The sequence below is a fragment of the Dunckerocampus dactyliophorus genome, chromosome 21 (genome assembly GCF_027744805.1).
Source record: "Dunckerocampus dactyliophorus isolate RoL2022-P2 chromosome 21, RoL_Ddac_1.1, whole genome shotgun sequence".
Classification (NCBI taxonomy): Eukaryota; Metazoa; Chordata; class Actinopteri; order Syngnathiformes; family Syngnathidae; genus Dunckerocampus; species Dunckerocampus dactyliophorus.
In genome coordinates, this window is record NC_072839.1 from 11,899,616 (window position 1) to 11,912,581 (window position 12,966).

Here is a 12,966-nt window from a genome sequence, read left to right on the forward strand (position 1 = left end):
AGAGAGGGCAAGCTAAAGCGTGTACGTGCAGATAGCATGTGTACATGTTGTGTACATGCAGGTTGTGCGGAGAAGTAACGTGCATGGCGTGTTTGGAGGTTAAAGCAACACAGACCTAGTGTCAGCCAGGATACATGCAGGTCAGCAGGAACGGCAGGCAGCGTGTGCTCTGCATTGTCTCTACAATAAAGTTCAACCTTCATCCAGTCACAGCTGATTACTCGCAGAAACAGCCAACAAATGACATGGAGCAGTAGATCCCAAACAAAGGTTGTGTAGTTTCATTTTTTACCATTCAAATAAATATTTGAGCGTAAACTACAGCATCTGTTTCCCATGTTTGCATGGAAGCATATTATTTGGAGAGAATTAAGCACCCATTTCCGCAAAAATCCATGAAGTCAGTCGCATTTTGGTGTTTATTTAACATCACACATACACACTTTCCCAAGCAATCATCACCCCGAGTGAGTCATTCCCATCCCAACAGTGTCCTCACACATTAGAACGGCTTTGTTGAATCCCAAGAGCCAAGCTCTTGAACAAAAGAAGGAAAATATCAGGAAAAAATGAATGAAGTTGGCTGAGTCATTCCTTGCACAAACAAAAACTACCAGTAAAGGCAAACACATGCGTCAAGTTCAGTACCAATGCAGTGCTTATTTGCATCATCATCACTGGAACATTTTCTATCGGAGCAAGCTAAATTCACCATGATTTACACTGTGGATAAATATTAGTATCACCACTGCCCAGAAGAAGCCTTAAAGTAAACTCTTTTTTTTTGCTGAATGGATGAATCATCCTCAGTCTTTGAATTGAGTTGAAAAAAATAAGACTTCAACTTGGGATCATTTGCCAATTTCTAGGTTTCACATTTTGGATGGGAAAATGCTCTCCTCCAAACATGATACAGTACAAACTCCATTCCCACAAACTTCTTAGCGTCCTTATTTTTCCCATAAGAAACAATGTATATAGAATTAATTAGTTCCAAGGTCAAAAACTGTCCTTTGTAAAAGCTTTTAAACTCTTTTTCAGTGCTTTTTTTTTACATTTTAGCAGTGTGAGTTTTAAAAAAAAAGAACACTGCAATATCAATACTGCTCTTTTAAAACTACCCATCCATCCTTTTGCTTCCGCTTATCCGGGTCCGGGTCGCAGGGGCAGCAGAGAGCCCAGACTTTGCGGTCTCCGGCCACCTCTTCCAGTTCCATCGGGAGGAGATCAAGGGTTCTCAGGCCAGCTGTGAGACACAATCCCTCCAGTGTGTCCCAGGTCTACCCCAGGGCCTCCTTCCGGCTAAGCATGCCCGGAACACCTCACCAGGAAGGCGTCCAGGCATCCGGACTAGATGTCGGAGTGACCTCAACTGGCTCCTCTCGACGTGAAGGAGCAGTGGCTCTACTCTGAGTCCCTCCCAGATGGCCGAGCTCCTCACCCACTCTCTTAGGGTGAGTCCAGCCACCCTGCAGAGGAAACTCAGCTTGGGCCGATTCGCTTGTTGACCACACGGTCCAAACTTTCTGCACTCGTCAACAAGACCCAGGGATACTTGAACTCCTCCACCTTGGGCAAGTCCTCACTCCCACCCCAAAGGGTGCAATCCACCCTTTTCCGACGGAGAACCAAGGCGTAAGATTTGGAGGTGCTGATTCTCATCCCAGAAGCTTCACACTCAGTTGCAAAGCTCCCCAGTAAACGCTGACCGTCACAGCCTGATGAGGCCATCAGGACCACATCGTGTGCGAATAGCAGAGACGAGATCTTAAGGCCCCCCAAACAGCACCCACTCGACGCCTTGACTGCGTCTCGAATTTCTGTGCATAAAAATTATAAACAGAATGGGTGACCAAAGGGCAGCCTCGGTGGAGGCCAACGTTGATCAGGAAGAGGCTCAACTTACTGCTGGCAATGTGAACCAGGCATATTTTTCACAAACTAAATTATGTTTTGCAGTTTTGTTTTTGTTTGATGTTTGTAGTTCCAAGTATGATCTGAAATATGTTCTCCTTTGTTCCTCCAGAGGTTGAGAAGGACTTGGCCAAGCTGGCAGAAGTAGGAAAGATGACCACTCGCAGCTCCAGTAACCCACATAGCAGTCTCCTTCACAGAACCCTCCCCGACACGCTCCCTCTTTCCAGCCTGTCCTCCAGGCCACAGTCGCCGGCCAGCGGCCTCTCAAGCAAGCCCTGCGGCGTAGGCCTCCCCCTGCTCAGCCCCAAGTCCACCTCCTTGGTCTTCGGTCGGACTCTCAGCAACCCGGGGAGCAGGACTCAAACCCCGAGAACCCCCAGCAGCAGGCCTCTCACCCCAAATAGTTTGCTGACACGCTCCAGCTTCAACCAGGGGCCTCATAAAGAGGTGAGCTTCAGGAGGTCGCGGAGCCGACCTGTGACACCCACGAGCCAGCCCATGCTTCCCCGAAAGCTGCTCACACCTCCAGGACTCAGCACCACAGACAGCCTGGGAGCCAGCCTGAGGGCGTATTTGTCTGAGGTAGGAACGCTATCACTCTTTCAATGCCAAAACAATACAGCTCTCATTTTTCTTAGCTTCAGGTTTTGTCAAGCCGGGGTGTCCAATAAGATTCCGACTTTAAAAATAGAATGTCTATTTTCTTTCATATTTAAACTCTATGCTACTAAAATGACATTATTTTTCCTCATAATATTACAAGTTTATTCTCGTAAAATGGTGCCTTTTTTTTCTTGTTAGAATATAACATTTTTCTCGTAATATTTTGACTTTATTCTCATACAATTACTGGTGTTTTTTTTCCCATTTTGCTGTTGTTGCGTGCGTTTTAATTATCCAACTATTCCAACTTTTTTCATTTAAGTTTTCTTCTTGTAATTTTTACTTCATTCCCATAATTGTGTCACTTTTTCCCCAACCTAATTATCCAAAAATTACGTTATTTAGTTTCTCATAATATTACAACTTTTAAAAAATAACGTATTTTTTCTTTAATATTTCAACTCCATGCAAGTAAAATGACATTCTTCCTCAAATGAAGACTTTATTCTCGGAAAATTGTTAGAATGTTTGTTTGTTTTTGTTTTGTTTTTGTTAGAACTTTTTGCTCTTAATATCTCGACTTTATTCACGTAAAATTACTGCTATTTCATTTCTACTCTTGCTTTTTTTAAATTTTCCAACCATTTAAACTTTTTTCCTGTAAATTTTCATCTAATAATTACGAATTGATACTCGTAAAATTACTGCTGATTTTGCGGTTGTTGTTTTTTTTTGTTAAATTTTATTTTTACAATGTGCCGTGGGCCAATGAAAGAACAGCCACGGGCCGGGAATGACCCCCAGACTGCAGTTTGGACACCCCTGCTGTTATTAGGTGATGTTGTGAGATGTAGTGCTTACTTCAGTAATACTTTGTGTTGTCCTTTATACATCGGATATCGTACAAAACTCACATATGAGGTCTTCAAGGCATGAAAATCTTCTTTTTGGAATCTCTTCTTGGGGGTGATACTGCAATTGTATGATCCCTTCTCACAAGTCCCATAACATGCGTGTTTCCATCCAGTATTGAACAGACAGGGTCTGGATTGGCTCAGTCTAGTCAATCTCATCTCAGTGTGACTCCAGTAGGTGGCCTGAATAAAAGCAGACCGGGGGTGCACTTTGTGCTGTTCCACATCATCTCACATGAGTGTCAACTTGTGTAACTGTCAAAGAGAGTGCAAAATTCCTGCCCGCCATTATTAAAGCCCTTCAAAAGGGGGGTCTCATATTTAATAGCGCCGCTGTTAAGTAGATGATGAAAGGAATATTATGAGAGAAAGGCCTCCTTTTATGCCAGAATCACTTTTCCACGGCGAGATTGACGTCCTACTGTGCTGTACGCAGGACCTCCGGGACTTGCCGCGGAAACCCCACACGAAGCGTGCGATGAGGGCGTGCACATGTTTGATATTGCTCCCTTCTAATTCGCCTCTGTAGTGAGTGCCATGTTCCAGCGCCAACTGTAACTCGGGCACGGAGCCTGTTGGAGGACACGCTCCTGCTCTTCCATAACATTACAAGGAGTACGCCACCTTTTATACACACTGGGTGTCCTTGATGATCCTTTTTTACTGCTGAACCTGAGGTTATGTACAGTATGTCACTACGGTCGGCCTCGCCACTTGCGGTCCAAATTTAGCTGCTTCACTCTGTCACGGTGGTTAAAAAATATATTAATGAATAAATGATGCTGTTTTGTGGTCCAGTCAGGCCTATTATTAGTAAAAAAATATATATATTTAAGCGAACTAAAATACAAATATAAGGCATTCAAAAGACACAAAGGCGTGATAATATGTAGTACTCTGCCCTGGTCACTAGGTGTCAGTAAAGTTACTGTAATGTTCAGGGAGACACACAAGCACCAGACTCATAGCATGCACAATAATTCCTAATAAAAACCCCAAACTGTTGCGGTCGTTACACACGCCAAGCTAAAACTCAAATCTGAACCCTCAACGTCACTTCCTGTCCATCTGTATAGCATTATGGCTTATTTTCTGTTATTATGTTTACTATGTTGGGTAATACGAGTGTAAAGGTGACTATAAGGGTGTTAGTTCATCTCTAGAGGGCTCTAATAATGTTAAAAAACGTACATTGGAAGGTCGTAAACAGGTTATCTATGCGCTAGCTATGAAAATAAGCCATTTATAAATAAGGAATACTACTTCACGGAAATTAAAAAAAACTGCCAAGCGGCCCAGTTCTTGTTTCACAATGTCACAGTACATGTTGGAATTCATGTTTCCCTTCAATGAACCGCAGCTCCCCAGTGGTGGAAGCACTCGTACTCCACCATGCTGCATGTTTGTAGTCAAGACACAATTATCTTAACACTCAGTTGTGTTGCCGGTTATTTAGACACAAATAACTGCGTGTTGACTCACTTTTAGTGGATAGTGAATCTATACTGCTCAGTTAGAATGCGTCATGCATTACCGTGCTGTACATGATATTTTTCAATGCATCTGTGCACATTTTTCTTAGTTTTCTACCTCTTTTTTCCTCACATTTCTTTTTTCTTTTTGAATGGATTTGATTCAGGATGAGTTCTACCAGCAGTTGCAGGCCATCCGGCAGCCTTGGCATATTCCCAGTGACACTGACAGCGACATCATGGAGCCTCCTGAGCAGGACAAAAGTGAGTCATTCCCTCATTCATGTCTGGTTTCTTTACTCCAAAGCCTAATATTCTCCGCTGTTTTAGCTTCTGGCATGTTTGTGACATTTCTCAGCAGTGACTAGTTTCTACAAAGGAATATGAAAGTGCAGCCTTTCAAAGCCTGAGATGGAACAACGGCTTTCTGCAAAGGTTCACCTGAGGAGACACTTTCATGTAAAATTTCATCCCCTGCCTCATGCAAGAGGCATATACAGTTCTATCACAGTCCAGTTTAGAGAGGTGAATGGAACTTTCTTTGACGTCGTAAATCGCATCCTTGCCGTGGTCTGGCAGGGACCGCCATCCATTAGTCTGCCTTTGAACATGAATGAAAATGAATCAAACCTAATTGAGTGCTCTGCTTCGTAAATCTTGCAGGCAGTATTATGTATGTGATGGGCTGCCAAAATGAAAAGTAGTTTTCACTTTCATTGAGGTTTTGATCTCCGTATTGGAATGGCCGACATATGGTGGCCAAAGGTCCTCTGATCGGGAGCTTAACTTATAGTGTCATGTGGACGTCGGTGTCCAAAGTGTGGCCTGGGAGCCTTTTGTAGCCTGTAGCTGTTTTTTGTGGCTTCATCTTGTAATAAAATTAAGCAAGAAAATGAAAACACTTGGTCACCTGTAGCACATGGCTAACATGCAGGATTGTAAATGATGGCAAAATGGAAGCTGACAGTGTTACCTTTTTTCAAACGGGTGTAAAAAAAACCAATACTTGTATTTTGCCGCACCACGTGTTAATGGACACGAGGACACACTGATTACATCACCACCGAGTTTGACCAAAAATGAGGCGGGCCGTAAGCCAGAACTGCGCTTAAATTGGCGTCCCTCTGGTTTCCCCTCCCTCAGGAAACAAAAGCTTTAAAACCAAATGGGATTCAAAATGTTTCGCTGACGTTATAAAACAGGAATTCCTGTCCAGGAAAAGAGCAAGCGAGCAAATGGTTGTCACATGGAAACATATTGTAACTCAAGTGAGTTCACCAAGAGCATGGTCACTGTATCAAAATGTCCTTTACATAATGACACTTGGCTATGTCCTTCATTGGTAAAGTATATTTAAAGCCCTCTTGGATTAATAACACTGACTCGGACACAATGGGGGAAGCTCACAGACCCCAACAGCCACAAAATGTGAAAAAAGGAAAGCAGCCAATGTTTGTGGTCATTTGATTTATGTGTTTGTATGCATGGAGAATGCATGACAACAAGAGCCACCATTGATCATTTCAAAGATATTCCTACGGTATAGTTAATAAACATAGGAAGTATAAGCCAATGACTTTGAATAACCTTAAGTGACTACTATGTAAGAATAATTATTGGACACAAAGTGAAATATTTATGCATTTTCCTACTCCAGTGAAAGCAAAATGTAAATTAAACAAAAGTAAAATTAAAAGTAAATCAAATAAATATGATCAATAAAGTTACATTTTATAGTAATATAATAGAATATAATAGAATGTATTTCTACAACGCATTTAAATTAAACAAAGGAAAATGTCACATTAAATCATGCTTTAAAAAATGATTTCCTGTAATATACTTAATTTTATTCAATTTGATTTTTTGTGGGTGTGGACTATCAAGCATTACAATAAAAAAATAAAAACATTTAAAATAAAAATGTTATTACAAGTACTTGTAAATTCGATTGATTTAATTAATTAATTTATTTATTTTTATATTTTAAGTTTTGCGTGATAGGTGTGGACCATAAAGCAGGTAAATAAAAAAAAATGTAATTTAAAATATAAATTAATTATATATATAATATGATAAAAATGAAATCCAGTCATCCCTCGCTCCATCGCGGTTTGAGCATCACACCCTCACTCTATCGTGGTTTTTAATCCCTGTTTCATGGTTCACTATGGCCTATAATTACTCCAAAAAATGCATATTTAAGCAAATTTTGTTTATTCTTGAACTAAATTACGCCTTTTCAAGCAAAAAAAATGTTCTAAATGAACTAAAATGCAAATACAGTCTTAAGGCAATACAAGACGTTTATGAACTGTAGCAACACTGGCCACTAGGTGTCACTAGTAACACACACACCAGACTTGATTGCCAACAACAGGCTTTTATGATTTTATAATGATTTATCTCACAACAGGCATGACAATAATAATAATAGTTGTCGTCATCGTCGTCGTCATAATAACACGGGTTACTGTTGTGGCTGCACTCCAGCTAAAATTCAACTTTGAATCCCCGATGTCACTTCCTGTCCACATGTCCGGAAGACATTTATTGAAACACACATGAGCCTCAGTCTTATTTATGTCTTAAATGGCTTATTTTCCATATTAGGTAATATGAGTGTATGACTATAGGGGTGTTAGTTCATGTCTAGAGGGCTCTAATCATGGTAAAAAAATTGTATTTAGAAAATCATAAACAGGTTTTCTATGCTCTAACTACAAAAATATTCCATTTATGAATATTGAATCCTACTCTGCGGGGAATTCACTTATCGTGGTCGAGGCTGGAAACAAATAACCGTGATACACAAGGGATTACTGTTATATCGTTTTCATTTGTTTTTAATGCTATCTAATTGTATTTTTTTGTACAATGTACAAAAAGGCAAAATTCCCCGTAATTGACAGAAAACACGTTGGCTTTAATGTCATGTTTCCCTAATGATTTGGACCAGTTAACGTCTATGTTTAATGTGGCTATTGCATGTTTTTTTTTCCGTAGGTGGTGCCCGAGATGCCAGCCAGAGATCAGTCTTTTCAGGTAAGCATCAGAAGGAATAGTGATAGATTAGCCACATGCAAATAACCGTGCTTTAAAGCGCTTTGGCAACCGGCTCACACTGTGAGAGCCTCATTGTCTGCGGATGACCTCACTTCTTGGGCCGTGTTACAAATTAACTCCCAATGGCTGACTTGCCATGGAAGCCACCAAAGTCGTTGAATTCAATTATCTTTGTAAGTTAAACGGTGAGAGGAGGCTGTCCCTGTGGAGAGACAGAAGCATCAGTTCCATGAAGTCACGAGGTGCTTGAAGCGTTTCCACACTGCACTCGATGTTTGGGAGAGGGAGAGCGTCTGTCTGCGGTTCTTCTCTTGTGGCTGCCGAGGTGCCCACAGTTCCCAGTGTCAGTGTGCCAGCCTGGAAGGAGATGTGAGAGCAGGCTGCTGCTTGGCTATCAGAGAGGCCCCGCCATCGCACACGGAGACCCACTCAAAGCAGTCCTCCGCAGATGCGCTTGTGAAATATGGTTGTTGGAAGTTGGACTGGACAGCGCCAGGCCTCATTTTCCAGCCCTTGTTCAAAATCTGATGTTAAATGGCTTTTCAAATTCACAGTTATTATTCTCATGATGGTTTCTAGGAGACTGATGTTTTTATCTGTCACGCCTGCAGGCCTATAAAGACCAAGACCAGCGTTATTGATCCAATCCAACCAACTTATTATGCAAGCCGCTGGACATTTTAAATGTGAGACATTATTTTTATAATTCCTATGAATGAAACAAAGTTGTATACTTTTTTTCCACCAATATTCATAGACAACGTACTGTTACTATGTGATACAATGACTATTTTTCTTTGCTCTTTAGCATGCTATGAGTGCATTTTGTTGTGACAACCTCTTTTCAGTCACATTTTGACAGCAGGTGCAATTTGTTGCTGATCCGAACAAGCTAACGCCCCCCCCTTAGTTCACACTCCACACCAACAGGGGGCACTCCAGTGTTGGCGAGCATCTTTGTCATCCGGGAGATGCTTGGTACTCTCTGCGGCTGAGCAAATAAAGATCCTACTGCCACAATTTTTTAGAATTTACGGTATGTATTATCCAAAATCAAGCAGCATAGGAATCTGGATCCAACATGTTTGAGTAACAAAGTGCCATCAGGCGTTAGCTTGTTCTTACGCTTTCAAATTACAAACCTGAATGATATGCACTATGAATATGAAATAAGCAGAGGAAATTAAAGGAATGCTGTTGTCAATAAAGTTATTTGGTGCTGTTCACTTTTCTGCACATGCGTTTTTGCTCTGTATTTTTTGATACAAAGTACACTTTGTGGCTAATTGTTTTGTTTAGTGGCATTTTTATGTTTAAAAGAAATATATACTAGGCTTATGTATCATACAACTGTAAGCTACTAAATCTGTAACTGTTGACACACTTGTATAAGGCCATTTTTGCTAGGCAAAACCATTCTATTTGTTTCCCACACATCAGAGAAAGGACGGAGGAAATGACGACAATAATAGCACTGTAAGACGTCTTGATGTACAGTGCATTCATTTCAGTCATGTTTAGTGGTGTTTTTATACCAAAAAACAGCAAATAATCTTCATAGGTCATTGTAAAACAACATTTTTACTAGCTAGAAGGCACATAAACATAGATTCATGATGTTTTTGGTGCTTTCTACATCATACTTGCTATTATATTTATATCGGTGCATTATTTTGCAATTCAATCAGGCTTTTTTCACCACAGCACCATCTCCTAGATGTGGTGGGTCACTGCCCCTACTGGTCTTGTCGGCTCAGTCTGCTCATGTAAGTCTGCACTGTGTGGTCACAGGTTGATTAAACCGTGCTTTTAAAGTGTAAAACCATTCCAGAGACACCCTGACGACACACTCCAGCACTCCACTGATCCATCCACTTGAGTTTTTTTGCCGTGGATGTCCCCGTGACTCCGTCTTCGAGGATGCGGTCAACAACGTTGTCAAATGTCCAGTGAGTGATGTGTGAGATGCTAAAAACCTCACAGAGCATGTGGATTCATATCCATATTTCACCACGTCATGCGAGTGGGATGTGGTTTTCAAAGGTTAAAGAGACAAGCTGATGACATTCACATAATAAAATCCCAATGGTGCCTTTTAATAGCCCTAATCTCCCCATAAATGGTTTATTATCTAGAAAAAAAGGTCAAATATCTTAGCAGAATGATTTTCAAGCTTCACATTCCACTTTAGCAGTACACCCTGATCCCATAGGCTCCACATGCACAAATCAGCGGCCTGCTGACTGTTTAGACCTACACTCTTTTTTTCTCTTGAGTTCATATTTCTGCACCGCCTTGCCGTTTATGTCAAACACACACACATACGAAAAAATCAAAGCATATGCAGACTTGGAACAAGGCTGAGCCGTTTGAAAGATGCAGACTTGAGTTACCGCCGCAGATGTCACTCAAGAGACTTTGCTCTCTTGTTGCGTTATCTCCATCTGCTCATGTTCGTGTATTACAACCTATCAAGATCCACTGGTGGACCTAATGCTGATGTCTTATTCACCACTATACTGTGCACCTCACTTTGCTGCCACGTGATCAGTTTAATTTCTTGTCTTGTATTCATTTTTATTTTATTTCAGTTGGCACAATGTTGTGGCTGTTGTCGATAAGTAATTAGAATTAAAAACTACATTTTAACATTTGTATTAAATATAACACATAATTAAATTGTATGTCATGTTGATTTTAGTTTATTTTGCACTATAGCGGGTGCGGACTATAAAGCTTTGAAAAAAACAATTTAACGTAATTTTTATTTTATTTTGCACACTTTTGAAGAGAGAGTGGATTATAAAGCATTTGCATAAATGTTATTTAACTACATAAAGGAAAATGATATATAATATAATTATATATATAATGGATATAATATAATTATAATATATATAACATTATATATAATTATAATGGAATTGGCGTCATTACCCGTTTTCTGCTCACTACTCCCACTTGCGGTCCAAACAGGAACTACAACATTTCCGGCCACTGCATTTACCGGAGCATCATGGGAAAATGTTAATTAAACACAATAATAATTGAATATTTAAATAAAAATCCAATTTAACTTGATAAAAAAGCTGAGTTGGTACGAAATGATCAGAGCAAATATCAGTTATCCACCAATTTTACATCCATTTATTATTATGAGGCAGTGAAGACTCACTACTGCCTCCTTTGAGTCAAAGTGGAACTACGGAAGTACAACACTTCCGGTGACTATCGTCGCACAAACGCGTCATGTGCTCATCAAGTGTTAATTATAGACACCTGGTGCGGCATGACAAACGTTTTGGCCGGATGGTGAATAACGTGTTTCCAGCGGCTGGATATGCATGAAAATGACAATTCATGTTAAAGTATTTGTTTATATATCGATGTTCAAGTAAGGAAAGTGAGTACTTAAAAAAAAAAAAAACGGAGAAAGCTGCTCTGCAAGTTCAACGTAAAGGACGTCTCAAAGGTAAGATGACCCCATGTAGCGTCCATTTAGTCATGTTTGTATTTCTGTTTACTGGTCATTATTTTTGTATAATTTGCCCTAATCTACCTCATGCTAATTGTGCCTAATTCATGTTTGAGCAATGGCTAACTTGTTCATTGATGCAGTCCATTTCCGTCCAGTGTATGAGTTGACACGTGTGGAGTATGACTTGGTGTGTGCGTTCAACAAAGCTGTTGTTTTTCCAGCATTCGTGCTGCTGGCAAAGGCAAATTGTGACAATTAAGTGTCCATCTCAATTTATTTTGGTGGTTGTTTGCGAATGAACACTGTCTTAGAAAACCACAGCATAAAAAGCATGTACTGTATTGTTGTTGTAAATCCAGGAGGATTACTTGGTGCATGAGTGGGCAGCAATCCTGTGTGATTGTCTAAATCTTGGAGTACTTACAGTTTCAAATCGGAGGCCTCATTACGGAGGAGTTGTGTTTATATCTCCTTCAATTTCAAACTAATACACACTTCTTGTTCCCGACCGCAATGTGGTCGGCGTTCCAGACATTTGGGGATCATTTCAAAGGCTTGGCTGGCCCAGTTTTGGGTGAGGCTGAAGACCTGGGTCCAATGACTCATCCCAAATCACTGCCTGTCTCAACATCCAAGGAGGCTTCTTGCTGGTATTATTTGCTTCAAATGCACACATCCATTCCACGACTCTCAAACCCGCCGTTCAAAGATCCTCTATATGTGACAGAAGCACCTTTCTGTTATGAGCGGCCTACTGCCAAAAACACCAATCAATGAGTCTGTGTTTGACAGTAGCGCACTGTGGTTTAAGGAACTAGGGGAAAATGCTAGTCAAAGATTCTCTATCGGGGTCTCAAACTTGCGGCCCGCGGGCCATTTGCAGCCCGCCAAGTCATATTTTGCGGCCCGCGACTTGACAGGAAAGACTACTGTAAATGCGGCCCGCAAGGGCTAAGTCAGGGGTCTCAAACTCGTGGCCCGTGGGCCATTTGCAGCCCACCGAGTCACATTTTGTGGCCCGCGACTTGTCTTCAAAGATTGCCATAATACGTCGTGCGACAAGCCAATGTTACTCGTAGGATGCACACATAAGCCGACACTGAACTAAGTGAGTGAGTCACTTAAAAAATGTTCTATACCGCTTGTCTTCATTAGGGTCACGGGTAAGCTGGAGCCTCACTCAGACTTTACCTCCAGCGGCCCCCAGGTAAATTGTGTTTGAGACCCCTGCTGTATGACAGGAGCACACACTTGTTTTGGAACTACAGCCAAAACGCTAGCCAAAGATCCTCTATATGACAGAGCACATTGCTGTTAAACTAACTACAGCAAAAATGCCAGTTAAAGATCCTCTACATGACATGACAGGAGGTCATTGTTGTTTTTAGCTAACTACAGCAAAAACGCTAGCCAAAGATCCTCTATTTGACAGGAGCACCTTTTCTGTTTTGAATGATCTATGCAAAAACACTAAAGATCCTTTTTTTTTTTTTTTTTTTTTTAAGTGTTCTGGTGT

General features: G+C 40.9%; 2 protein-coding genes across 6 annotated transcripts in view; both read left to right on the plus strand.

The window, feature by feature from the left end:
• c21h8orf34 (chromosome 21 C8orf34 homolog) overlaps window positions 1-10,358 on the plus strand; it is a 41,942-nt gene extending 31,584 nt beyond the window's left edge. For 3 of the 5 annotated variants that reach the window (XM_054766364.1, XM_054766365.1, XM_054766366.1), the window contains 4 exons: window positions 2,027-2,499; window positions 5,074-5,170; window positions 7,913-7,951; window positions 8,584-9,210. In XM_054766364.1, the coding sequence (XP_054622339.1) occupies window positions 2,027-2,499; window positions 5,074-5,170; window positions 7,913-7,951; window positions 8,584-8,591 (617 nt within the window). In that variant the 3' untranslated portion in view covers window positions 8,592-9,210. Of the gene's footprint in view, window positions 1-2,026; window positions 2,500-5,073; window positions 5,171-7,912; window positions 7,952-8,583; window positions 9,212-9,676; window positions 9,739-9,803 lie in introns of those variants that run through there. The other 2 variants (XR_008567444.1, XM_054766367.1) reach the window with 2 other exon arrangements.
• An 879-nt stretch (window positions 10,359-11,237) lies between these two features.
• Window positions 11,238-12,966, plus strand: part of sulf1 (sulfatase 1) — an 80,577-nt gene continuing 78,848 nt past the window's right edge. The window contains exon 1 of the mRNA XM_054764984.1: window positions 11,238-11,444. The gene's annotated coding sequence lies outside the window, so the exon portion shown is untranslated. The remainder of the gene's footprint in view (window positions 11,445-12,966) is intronic.